The 12,967-nt window shown below is 42.6% G+C and overlaps 2 protein-coding genes across 2 annotated transcripts in view; one reads left to right on the top strand and one right to left on the bottom strand.

Moving 5' to 3' along the window:
• Gfm1 (G elongation factor mitochondrial 1) overlaps window positions 1-12,967 on the bottom strand; it is a 46,317-nt gene that overhangs the window by 8,528 nt on the left and 24,822 nt on the right. The window contains exons 11-13 of the mRNA XM_055596808.1: window positions 12,207-12,263; window positions 9,200-9,337; window positions 7,939-8,021 (exon numbers count right to left, since the gene is read on the bottom strand). Coding sequence (XP_055452783.1) covers window positions 7,939-8,021; window positions 9,200-9,337; window positions 12,207-12,263 — 278 coding nt within the window. The remainder of the gene's footprint in view (window positions 1-7,938; window positions 8,022-9,199; window positions 9,338-12,206; window positions 12,264-12,967) is intronic.
• Window positions 2,256-7,907, top strand: Lxn (latexin). Its single transcript, XM_055596809.1, has 6 exons — window positions 2,256-2,562; window positions 3,682-3,744; window positions 4,590-4,767; window positions 5,059-5,195; window positions 7,259-7,321; window positions 7,583-7,907. The coding sequence occupies exons 1-6, from the start codon at window positions 2,434-2,436 to the stop codon at window positions 7,679-7,681; spliced, it is 669 nt and encodes a 222-aa protein (XP_055452784.1). The 5' UTR covers window positions 2,256-2,433; the 3' UTR covers window positions 7,682-7,907.

The raw sequence follows: 12,967 nt of genomic DNA, 5'->3' as shown, positions 1-12,967 counted from the left end.
TATTTGGCATTACAGATTTGTGTGATTAAAGGGAACACTGCATGTAATAATTAACACCTGAAGATGATTAATGATGGCATGACAGTAATGAGCATCAAAAAGGCTCTCAGAAAGAAATGAACTCAGGTTAGTGTTTACTTCAAACCAAGGGATAGAAGAAGTATTTTGCACACATATCAAACATGGAGCCACAAGAAAATGGGCAGCTGTTTCTTAGGAAACATGCAGACACCGCTCCATGGCAGCCGCTTCTTCCTTTAATGGAGTCTTTCAGCGGGCACTTTCAAAGTACTCACAGTATCTGCAGGTGAATGGACATTAATGGGCGAGTCTGTAAGTGGCTTGGGAGAAGTCAATGTAAAAAATGGTAGGAGATGCAAGCTTGGAAGGGCAGATTTCCTAAAGAGCCCAAGGGTAAATGTGTTTGACTCTTGGCAGGTTGCCTTCTAATAATCTTCCAGTGGTCAAGAGCTTCAGGACGGGCGAGGCAACCCCAGAGAGGGACAGCTTAGTTTCCCTGGGAGGGAAACAGCGCCATCAGGAGCAAGGGAACAAAGTGGAAGGTGAAAGAAGCCACAGTCAGGTCAGAGGCACAGGGGACGCTCCAAGCGCTGCACCAAAGCTCTGCCAGCCACTCAGCGCTCCCCAAGATACTGGGCAGTGAGTGTCAGTCTAAGAGAGGTGTAGCATCTCTATAAAATAGCCTCAGCTGAAGAGACGGCTCGGCAGGGAAACCAGCTTGCTGCCAAGTCCAATGACTTGAGTTCAATCCCTGGGACTACACAAGGTAACAGAACCAGGTCCTGCAGTTGTCCTCTAACCTCCACACTCCTGCCACGGCACACTCAAACGCCGGTACCCACACAAAATAAAATAAAGTATAAAGAACTTCAATGAAAAAAATAGTCTATGTCTGTACTTCATAGATTAAGTATATGGTTAAAACCAGTCACAGCTACTTAAACTTAATTGAAAATTCAACAACTTGACACCTCAAGTGCAGGAGACTTGAAACAGTGACCACCGTAGGGGCTGGGACGGACACAGGACCCTCTAGCTGCTGAGGTCTTCAGGCACCAACAGCCTAAGGACTAGCCTCAGATTAAAAGTGTCACTTATGAATGGAAGGAAGCAAAGTGACTGTAAGTATCAGGTTTGTGTTAAATAAACCCAGGAAAGCAACAGCATGTCCAGTCATCATTTTATAGGTGTAAGACCTGGGAGTCAGAGGCTAAATCACTAGACAAAGGTGACTGCGACCAAAGCCAGAATCGGCACCAAAAGCAATGCCCTTAAGCAAACATCTTGCTAGAGAAGTTACAGGGCACACAACCAGGGACGGATGAAACAGTCTGCACTCTGCAGACCGCTTTCTGACTAACCATACAGCCGCTCTTTCCTGGACACTACCCAACGAGTGTTTACGCCAACACACACACACACACACAAAGTCCTCATTTACAGGAAAACAGTGGCACTCCAGGAAAGCAACACTCAGCACACACAGCATTGTCCCTTCTTTTCGGTGCGCCGCTGCAGCATGCACAGGCAGTCTATCCAAAAAGCCTTCGATAATCTACATTTAAGGAAAGAGAGATGGGGCTAGAGCTACGTGCACAGCAGAGGACATGAGTTTGGTTCCCAGCACTCACGCTGTGTGTGTGTGTAGGGGCCCACAACTAGAACTCCAACTCCAGAGAGATCGGATCCATCTGCACACACGTGTGCACATCCACACGCATAATTAAAAACACATAAAAATAAAATTTTAAGAAAGAGAGCCAGGAGTGGTGGTTCACGCCCATGAAGTCTTATATTTCTAAGGTCAGTGGGTGGGGAGGTATGCTGATACATTTTAATTTTTTCCTTTAGTCCCGCCACTTTAGAGCATGATTTTTCTGCTTCTCCGGTCTGGATGAGCCTCCAAAGAAACCCAGGTGAGCAAGCCTGTTCCTGGAGTCTCATAATGGGACCAGGAAAGAAGGGGTGAATCACACTTGGAGCACTTTGCACCTTGCCCCGTGAGGCCCATTAAAGGTAAGTTGTACTCCAACCTGTAGGCAAAACAGCAGAGGTCCCTCAAGAGCAGCCCAAGGCCTCAAGAGGACCCATCGAGGCAAGGCCAGAAAGCTCCTCCCACACCTGCCCGGGAGCCCCGAGAGCCGGCGGGAATGCCTAGGCTTTTCTCCAGGAGCACCCGCCTACCCCGGGGCGGGGCCCAGGCTTCTAGCGGCGGAGCCACAGCCCTAACAGTTTCCTGAGTGAAGGAGGAAGAGGGAAGGAAGGCGCTGAGGATCGCGTGCCCAGCCCAGCTGCCGGCTTCCCCACCACACCGTCTCGGGCCGCTGCACCCCGCACCGCCGGGACCCAGGCTGCCCAGGACCCACTGTGATCCCTTCGAACCAGGGCAGCCGCGCTCACTGCTCCCCTAAGATGGAAATCCCACCCACCCACTATGCGGCCTCCAGGGCCGCCTCAGTGGCGGAGAACTGCATCAACTACCAGCAGGGGACCCCCCACAAGGTGTTCCTGGTGCAGACCGTCCAGCAGGCCAGTAAGGAGGTGAGTCCGCGGGGCGCGGCCCGGGGCTCGCCCCACTCCCCCGACGCCGCAGCCCTGCATATGGACGCTCCAGAACTGCGTTTTCACGTCAGGCGCGGAACCCAGGCACACAGATTTTCGCGCATATTACTGCTAGGAACTGGGAAATGTGTGGGGTGGGCAGCTCACCCTTTCCTGTGGTGAGGAGGGAGGTTGCGAAGAGGCTCGCTAAACAATTAGACACTGTCACTGTTTCTCAATCTGCTCGTAGCCAGCCTTGGCCAACAAAAGCTCACAGCCTCCGAACAACTCCCTAAACTTTTAAGCGCAACTCTGAAGCTCTTTGCCCAAAACGAAGGGAAACGTGTGAGATTAGCGCAGAGTAAGGAGACAAAAGCACTGGCTGCCACATCCTGCCTCAGATGATGCGCTTCCCTGGCTGAAGCCTCTCTAAGACCTCACCTCCTGAGCGCCCCTAATTTTCTTTCTTTCTTTCTTTCTTTCTTTCTTTCTTTCTTTCTTTCTTTCTTTCTTTCTTTCTTTCTTTCTTTCTTTCTTTCTTTTTTTTTTTTTTTTTGGCTGACAAAGAAATAGTTTTTATTTTTGAAACTGTACCAGATGTTTAGGTGCAAATTTCAAACGTATGTTTTCATTTAAAAGTGAAATATCTAACTTGTCTATCTTTTCATAAGATTTGTTGAAATATTGTTTGACAAGTCAAGACAAAATAAAAACAGCATTTATACACATTGTCTCTTGGCACTTGACAGTAATTTGCCACAAATCAGTTTAGTCACTGAAGACGCTGGTACCCTTGGCTTTAACATAAACCTTTCCAAAGCTGTATCATTTCGTCTGTGTCCTCTGTATGCTTCTACACAATCTCAAATAAACTTGCCAGAGATGCCAAATTAGAAGCTAAATACTTGGCAACTGGCCCTTCTCAAAAAGTAAGGCTCGGGGTAGGGATGGTGAGGTGAAAAATGTCACAACAAACCCCACTGTGTGTGCTTAAAGAGATGCAAAGCTTTAATGTGTTTCCTCTCACCATTCTCCCAGCCATGTGACAAGAATGTCTTAGCTAAAAAGAACTGATTTATTACAATATTCGCTTTTCAACTACATTTTTCTTAATTTTAGGATATCCCAGGAAGAGGGCACAAGTACCACCTCAAATTTTCTGTGGAAGAAATTATCCAAAAAGTAAGTGAAATGTCCTTTCTAGTGACTACATCTTGATTCAGAATGGTGTAGATCATTTTTGCTGAAGGGTCTGATCTGGGCTTTCACTGTCATGGCAGTGAAATTTCTGAGAATAACAGTAGCAGCTCTGCAGGCAACACTATAGGAGCCAGTGTGTGCTGCCTTTGTGTACTTTCTATTGAATTCTTTAGAAAATAGTCTGTATTTCAGTTCAAATAAATTACTTTTAAATAAATTCTGAATAGTCCGAATGTACGGCTTATATGAGTGAATGAAGTGATTTACTCTCCAGTCATGACTGCTGCCTCATGCCTGCCTTTTAGTTTGGTTTTTAATTGGGTATTCACATTAAGTACATTTAGAAATTCAGGAACAGTGGAACAGCCAACAGTGATTCCACTAGTCTTTCCATAATGAGGCAGGAAAGTTTGAAAACTTTTAATGCCTCTCAAATTATTAATGAAATAAAAGAAGGAGCCGCAGTTTGCACCACAGCCATCTTGAAACTGTGGGAAGTCCGCCCTGTCGCTGAGAATAACTCAGGAGATAACAAAAGGAAATCGCCTGAAAGACATCTGAGCTGCTAGACAGCCATCTACACAGCATGCTGCAACCCCTTATTTTTGTATTAGGGCAGACTGCTCTGTCTACATTTGGAGAAAACAGTGCTTTAAGATGCAGAGAGAAGGCGTGAGGAGCAAATGTAGGAGGACCATCCCACTTTGGTGTGCAGTCAGACTAAAACTTAAACCAACAGCCCACTTGTAGACTTGTAAGTCCTAAGATTCTTGAAACCTCGTAACTTAATGAATGGCCACATCTGCATGATGATCCTTTCCAAACAGCAAGTGACAGTGAACTGCACGGCTGACGTTCTTTACCCTCAAATGGGACAAGGCACTGCACCAGAGGTCAACTTCACATTTGAAGGGGAAATTGGCAAGAGCCCAGATGAAGAAGATAACACATTTTATCAGAGCCTCATGTCTATGAAGGAACCACTGCAAGCACACAACATTCCAGGTACACCATAAAACACGGGAAGCTGTTTTCAAACCTGAGCTCTGTCTCTATTACCCATGCTCAAAACTGTTTGATGGTAGCTATGTTGGAAATGACTTTTGCAAAAATACTTATCTAATCTAATCCATCAATAAAAAGAGGGTCTGGAATTTATACATTTGTGGCTTAATTTAGTCTTTACATATATCAGAACGCTAGAAAACACGGCTAAGAATAAAAGGCTAAGAATAAAAATGATTTTTAATCTAAAAAGTTTAATAACATTTAGCATATAAATGTTTCTTCTACCAGACAGTTTTGGAAATGTGTCTCCACAAATGAAGCCAGTTCACCACTTAGCCTGGGTCGCTTGCGGTTATATAATGTGGCAGAATTCAACTGAAGACACATGGTATAAAATGGCAAAAATTCAAACTGTCAAGCAAGTGGTACGTAGTCTCTCTCTACAAAGTATGCTATTAAGAGTTGATACTGACATAGTATTGGAGTTCATAATGGATAGTGTTGCCATTTCCATTCTGTATTAAAACTTGTGAGCCCGGCAGTCTAAAGGCACTGTTTGTCAGTCAAGACAGGAGAAGGCCAAGCTAGAGGAAGCCCGGGAAGCAATGGCACTGGTTCCGGAAGTCACTTGGCTTATTAGCAGAGCTCAGACATGGCGTCCGCATAACCTCTGTCTTCTTAACAATCGTGTGGTTAGGCAGCTTTTACAGGAACGAGTGTTAGCAGACTTTCTATGAAACATCTTCTAACACTGAGCAGTTTCTAGACTGCATTTTCAAAAGTTTATGCTTCTTAATCTTTCAGGCCAAGCAATTCAGGTTTAGTTATCTATGATGCTTTATTCAGATCCGTTTCCAGAGAACAGTGGTTATAGCTTTATCAGTATATGCAAGACAAAGACTCGGGTACACTATACACTTTTAATGAATCATCCTGTCTTGAATTGGCTTTACAAAGGTCCTGAGGGCTACTTTTATAGTACTCTCAAGTAAAGCTGCACTTCCAAAATTATGAAGTTGTGAGTTAAAATTTGGCAGATATTTTTTGTTTTGTATTCAGTTTAATACAGAGTATTTTCTTTAGCAACCTAAATAGTGTATTTGAATTGCTATTATGAAGTTCTACTGAACTAGCTGCAGTTTTCTCTATTGAATGGTGGTTCCTTGGCTACCCAGAGACACAGGCCTGGCATTTCCCCCTACAGAGACTTGTAGCACTGTGGTCTTTGGAAGCTTGGGGGAGTTCTAGCTGTTGCTTGGCTCAAGCGTGACTCTTTTCTCTAATCCCATTAGATAGTTTATGACCTCATATTTTGTTAGCAGCCTTACACTTTCTCAAGGCTAATACCATGGTTATGCAGAAATGCATTTTCCTAGGCCAGAAATCATAGGGAATTTTTCTTTAGTTTTTACCTTTTTGAGGCTAACGGGGGAAATTCAATTAGTATTAATAGAAAACAAGAAAAAGTACTGAGAACCACAAAAGACAGTTTCCATAAGCTCCAAGAGAAAAAGGCTTCCTGCTGCCCTCTTTCAGCTTGCAGGCATTTTAAAAGTGCAGGAGAGCAGGAGCACTGTGTCTCCAGGGACCTCTGTAACCACTTACTACGGCCTTCTGAGAAACAGTGAGTCTGCTTTCCAGACGCATTTCACAGAGACCAACCTTGGTTACAGCACTCCCCTGAAGGCCCCGAGCTATCAACCCAGGCCAGGTACAGGCCTCAAGCTAAATCCAGCAACGTACAAGCTGAGTGGTTTTACACTTACACAAACAAAAGCCTGTGACCGTTCACTGCCTTGTAATGGCATTAACGAAAACCTCGGCAGAAGGGCTTATGAACATTACAGTCTTCACTATGGAAACCAACATGTAAGTCACTGACTTTAAGGGAACTCTTTGCTGATAAATTCAAAGGAAAGGTTACTTCGAGCTATTGTAGAGAGTGGTGACTGTGGGCTATGTTTATAAGCACTGTTACCTGGAGTCCGGAGCTTATGCTGTCCACTAGAGTCTCAGCACAGCAAAGTTCTGCTGAGGTTTTTAGCCTAGCTCACTGCATAAATGCTTTTTATTTCTGAAGTAACAATCAGTACAGAACAAAAGCCCTAATTGTAAAAGCAGGTAACTTAGCCATTACATTTTATTATTGTCCATTTTCTAAAGAATGTTATGTAATTGGTTTCCTTTAATGTGAATTCCCATTGCCACTGTTGATACTAAGGGTTCATAAATAAAAACCTACACACAGTAATGCTCTTATATGGCTGCCACAGCTGGAAGAAGAAAAAGCAGGTAAGCATTTTTAGACTAACAAATATAAAATAATGATTTTTTAAAAATGGCTTGAAAGAGTATCTGTTTATTCAATATAAGAAAAGCTTTCTGTAAATTATGAACTTCAGTTTTTTTTATAAATCAACATTAATTCAAAATGGTAAGATGTCATGTTTTGCAATGATATTGTTTAAACATTTTTTTTCTGTCATAGCAAAGAAATGATGACTTCATTGAGTTAGACTATACCATTCTACTCCATGACATTGCATCCCAGGTAACATATATGATTTATCTTTATTTGATGCCACTTTGAAAATTAAGAATTCTTTTGTAGCCACTCAGTCACTTTATTCCTTTCGACTCTAAGTAAAGTTAATGAAAGTTCAAGCAGGCACCAGGATGAAGTGTATCATCCTTATAGCAACTGAACCTGTTTGGTGCTGCTCCTGGTGAAGACAATTTTTAAATAAAATCGCCATTGAAATAGATAATTGTTTTCTAGTCTCATAACGGCATGAACTTTCTTTACCTGCAGGAGATTATTCCTTGGCAAATGCAAGTTCTGTGGCATCCACAATACGGCACAAAAGTAAAGCACAACAGCCGCCTCCCAAAGGACGTGCAAGCAGAATGAACAGAGACCCAAAGGGAGACGCCACATAACTGCGCTCACTAGCGATGTGTGTGACCATCCTCACTGGCACCTAGCCCAATAAGCCAGATGAATCCCACAGAGCCGCTCCGTATGTCTTGACTACAGTACCGAGCCACGTAGATTCCATAATAAAGAATATTACGGCATAAAAATCTTTCCAGCAGTAACAGGACTATGTATATCCCCTAATAAAAAGTCCACTTCAGCCTCGGACTCTAATTGCACAGAATACTTACGGCACAGGGGCAGTAATGGTCTCTCTAAAGGCCACTTTTGGTTTGCCAGTGATACAAGGACAGCCATATTCTCTCTCCATTCTCTAAAATAAATTCAGGGCAAGGGGGGAGATATTTTTTTAATTTGTAAAGCAAAGTGAAAGAAAAAATACTAGCATTCAATGAAATAACTGAAATAGTAGTAAATAACTAAACATTACATTTTAAATCACTTCAATAACTAGCAAGAATCAGATGTGCTATTCTAGTAACACAAACTACCTTTACGTATCTTATATAAATGAATTCTAGTTTTGTCTCATTAATTTATACTTGGTGTCAATTGCTCTATCTGCTAAGACCTACCATACTTTCATATTCATATGCATTCATTGGAATAACATAAAGAATCTGTTTGTCAGGACTTGCTGCCCTGTGAAGACTCAATCATGTATCTTTTGTTTTCATTTGATGTAGAGAGACTTTTTAAAAATCTATATAAAACAGGCCTGCGTGTTTTAAATTTAATTATTTCATTATTTTCTGAGACAGTGCTTCTCTATGTAACTCTATTTGGAACTCACTGTGTACACCAAGCTGGAGGTCAGAAAGACCCTCCAGTGTCTCCCAAGTTCCAGGACTAAAGGCTACCTTGCCCTGTCTTCATTGTTACGTGTACACCCGTGTCTGTGTGTGCATACGTCATGTATGTGTGGATGTCCGGAGAGGGTACTGGATCCACAGGAGGTGAGCTGCTGAATGTGGGTACTAGCAATTCAAGTGTTCTGGAAGAGCAGCAGTGATTTTAACCACTGAGCCATCTCGCCAGTCCTCATGAAGAAAAGTCATGAGAGTAGCTATAAAAATAAAAGTAGGCCATCCCATAAGGCTGCTTTACTTGACCCAGTTATTGACTGGGAATGGATGAAGGTCTTGACTCTAGGAGTCTACAGTGTTTAATAAATGAAGGCTCATGTACAAAGAGTAACTCGTCAATGCACAGGCAGGGACGCAGTGCAGTATGCCATGCTTGCAAACAAAGTAGCGCAGAGGCTGAAGAAGCTCTCGCGGTTCACAGTCACCACTTTTGAGCATTGCTGGCTTTTTCTCTTTTCTTTCAACTCACTAGGTAGCTGAGGATGCCCTGTATTCCTGTGAGTCTTCTTGCCTCACCTCCAGAGGGTGAGCACAGACTAAGTCCCCTTGCCAGGCCCCGCTTCTGCCTTCTAATAGTACGCAGGGTAGCAAACGCAGCCACACACAGCTTGCTTGTGACCCATACCTGAGCATAGATCTCCAGGTGCAACTCCCCCATTCCAGACACGATTGTCTCCTTGCTCTCAGGGTCAAAGCGTACTTTAAATGTGGGGTCCTCCCGTGTAAACCTGCCAATACCTTTTGAAAATTTGTCCAGGTCATTCTTTAAAAGAGAAAAAAAGTCATTACAGGATTGATGACAGATGAAAAATATCTGTATTTTGAGAAGATGTTACTGAATAAAACCATATACATTAGCAATTAAGAAATAAAGAGGATCCATAGCGCCATAGCTAGTTCTACTCATACTTTTTTTGGAAAAAAAAAAAAAAAAAACAACCCTGGCCTAGGCAGCTGAACAGGATCTTCTCTCCATACAAAGACAGAAAACAGGTGCTCAAGATTTAACCTTGTCACGTCCTATCACAATGACCAAACTATCCATCTGTAGAGACTGCCTAAGCGGAAGAACATGACACTCTTAGAAATGCTCTATACTATACAGTCAGCATGTTTTCTGTAAATTCAAGAGCATTAACCACTCTGTTAAGACCAACAGCAAACTATCACATCAAGATGTTTCTGTTTTGGAACAATCTTCTTGGTTATAGTCTACAGAGCTTTGTACTTTGATGAAATCCCACGCAGTAAGTTAGGACACATTCTATGAATTGTCACAGAAGGCTCAATGTGGTCACAAGGGCCTTTAAAGATGAAGAAAGCAGAAGAGGGCGTAAAGTGATGCAACGATGAAAGAAAAGCAGGAGAGGAACAGGAAAAAGCCCCAGCCCATTGTTGCTAGCACTAAAAATGGTGGGAAAGGGGAAGGGAGGACAAGAGAGATGTCTCAGTGGTTAAGAGAGCATCCTGCTCTTCCAGAGGACTAAAGTTCAGTTCCCAGAACCCATGTCAAGTGGGTCAGAACCACCTGTAACTCCTGCTCCAGGGGCTCAGATGCCATTGAGCTCCCTAGGGGCCTGTATGCACATGCACATATCCACACAGAGATACATACACACGTACACATAATTAAAAATAAGTATGTAAAAATCTAAAAATGATAGTGGGGGGAGGGAGGACGGAATACAGAAGCCAAAAATGGTGGGTGGGCAGCACCTGGAAGCTAGGAGTGGCCCCGAGGAGAGGAAACCCCAATCATAAACCCATAGGCGCACAGTTCTCTTTCCAAACATGAGGAACCAATGGAAAAAAAAAAAAAAAGGTTTTCCCTAAGAACCTCCAGAAAATACAACCCGGAGGTGGGAAGATGGCTCAGTTGGTGAAGCATTTGCGTCCTAAGTCTGAGGAGTGGAGTCTGAGTTCCCAGAACCCATGCAGCACTGGATACAGTAGCACATATCTGCAATCCCAGGAATCCTTTAGCCAGAGGAGTGGCAGGGACAGGAGAATCGCTGAAAAGGAGCCGGTGAGCAAGCCTGGCACACAGTGGTGAGCAACAAAGAGACCCTGTCTCTAACTAGCTGGAAGTTGATGCTCAACACATGAGGGTGTTCTCTTACTTTCGTGAACTCACACTAAAAGGGATGGGCAGAGCACGCATGCACACACCAATACATCCCTGTTTTATAAATTTAGGCTGTACTGAATCATATCAGCCTCTGACCTACAGAACTATAAAATAAACCCTTGTGCTGTTTTACGTTACTAAGTTTTTGGTAGTTTCTTATAGTTGCAATAGAAAATGAACATGTCCTATATACACAGTATTAGCAGCAGCACTGATCACATGCTGGGAGCTGTAACGCCTAATGTGCAGGATATCTCGATCCAACCGGAGTATAAACAGGTAGCCAGCGGTTAAGTCACATGCTCAAGGCCACACAAGTCACGTGGAGAGCAGTCAGTCCCGAGGCCAGTGCACTCAGCAGGAACATCATTCCTCCCACTATCCAAGCTCAAGTCCTTACAGTGAGAGACCTTATTACTTGACTGAAATTAACTTACTTGTGAGAAGACATTTTTAAATGTTTGCATGTACAAGCAGGCAAGGATTCCAAAAAGTCCTCCTCTCCCATCCACCCGCCCCATTCACCCAATTTCCTTGACTTATTGCAAGTTACTGCTAAACATTTCTCATCAACTCTGAATGTAGAAATGAAAGGTATAAAGACACTACTCATTTCTAACCTTGCTAGTAAGCCTTAGCAAAGAGCATGAAACAGCTAAGGTAGAATGCGAAGTTTATCCCCAAAAAGATTCTGAGAAGATGGACCATTTTCAGGTCTTTTGCTCCCCTGACTTTCTCTTTTCTATATTAGAAAATAATCTGGAAAAATTCCCAGGTTTCTCAAAACAGTAGCAGTTATTAATAATGTATCTTATGGGATGATGTATCCAAATATGTTCTGCAAATAATAGTTCTCAGATGTCAAGAAGTCTTAAAATGTTCACTCAATATGAGTGAATTACCTCCAATGAGGCAAGTTGGGAACTAAATAATCATGGCTCAAGATTGAACTAATTCCAACAGAGAGCAATATGAATGCAAGCCATTTCAGCAATTTTGGCTTTGTAGAATGCCAAATGATATCAAACCGAATTATACTATTGTAGAAACAGTATACTAGTTTAAAACCTTAAATATGAATTAGAGATGAAGTCTTAAAGAGTATCTTGTTGGCCTGTGATGTTATAATCAGACACTTCGTAACAACTACAAATCTAAAAATGTATTATACTCCACAAAGCTTTTCAATCGACCAACACTGTAAAGTACTGACAGTGAAGTTTTACACCTTTCCACACACACCTTTCTTTCCCCTTTTCAACAATTTAAGGCTCCCAGAAGGTAGACTTACTATTGAAAAGCCAATGTGAAGACAAAGTTATAAAGGCAACCTGCTCCTTCAAGTAGACTGAGGACTTGTTAGAATTGACCACTAAATTAATGATGATCTCAACACCAACAGAGGAAGCAGGAGCCAGCTCAGGGATGTCATGTGCAATATGGAGAACAACCAAAGAGAGCTCAAGTTTAGAGCAATCTGTTGAAGCTTAAATCAAACTCCTACCTTGTTGGAAGGCTTCATTGCTACTGAAATGACAGGATCAGGAACATGAATTGATTCCTAGAAAAAAACATTTTTTGAAAGAACACAAAATAACTCAAAGACAGTAATATCATGACTCAGTGAAAGGTCAATGTAGCACATTACCAACAGGGCAAAGGACAACCACTAGCCTCCATCTCAGGCGGGACCACATGGCTCTTAGTCTGTTCTGTATTAAGTAAGATAGTTTTGTTACTCTAATAAACACAAATGTGTACTTACATGAAATCCTCCCTCCCCAAATAAAACATCTAATTTATTTACCTAACTAATTAACATAGCCACTACAATGAAGTTAAGTAAATGTGGACCTACGGAATCCCTTCCTTTTTGTGGGCATGTATTCTTATTGCCTGTTCGACATTTCCTGTTGCAATCTTCTGAGTAGTAATTATGTCTTTGGCTCTTTGGCCTCCCCACCCCCCAAGGGAGGAGCAGTCCTGTTAGGCCACAGAGGAGAGCTTTGCAGCCAGTCCTGAAGATACCTGATAAAACAGGATCGGATGAATGGGGAGGAGGTCCCCCCTTATCAGTGGACTTGGCAAGGGGCACGGTGGAGATGAGGGAGGGAGGGACTGGGAGGGAATGAGGGATCGGGACACGGCTGGGATACAGAGTTAATAAAATGTAACTGATAAGAAAAAAATAAAATTAAAAAAAAAATGTGTACAGAAAAAAAAAAAATCTTCCAGCTTAAAAATTCTCAAAAAAAAAAAAAAAAA

Source organism: Psammomys obesus, unplaced genomic scaffold (assembly GCF_907164565.1).
Source record: "Psammomys obesus unplaced genomic scaffold, mPsaObe1.curated_primary_1811, whole genome shotgun sequence".
Taxonomy (NCBI): Eukaryota; Metazoa; Chordata; class Mammalia; order Rodentia; family Muridae; genus Psammomys; species Psammomys obesus.
Note: the sequence above shows the minus strand (reverse complement) of the source record. Positions and strands in the feature narration are given on the sequence as shown.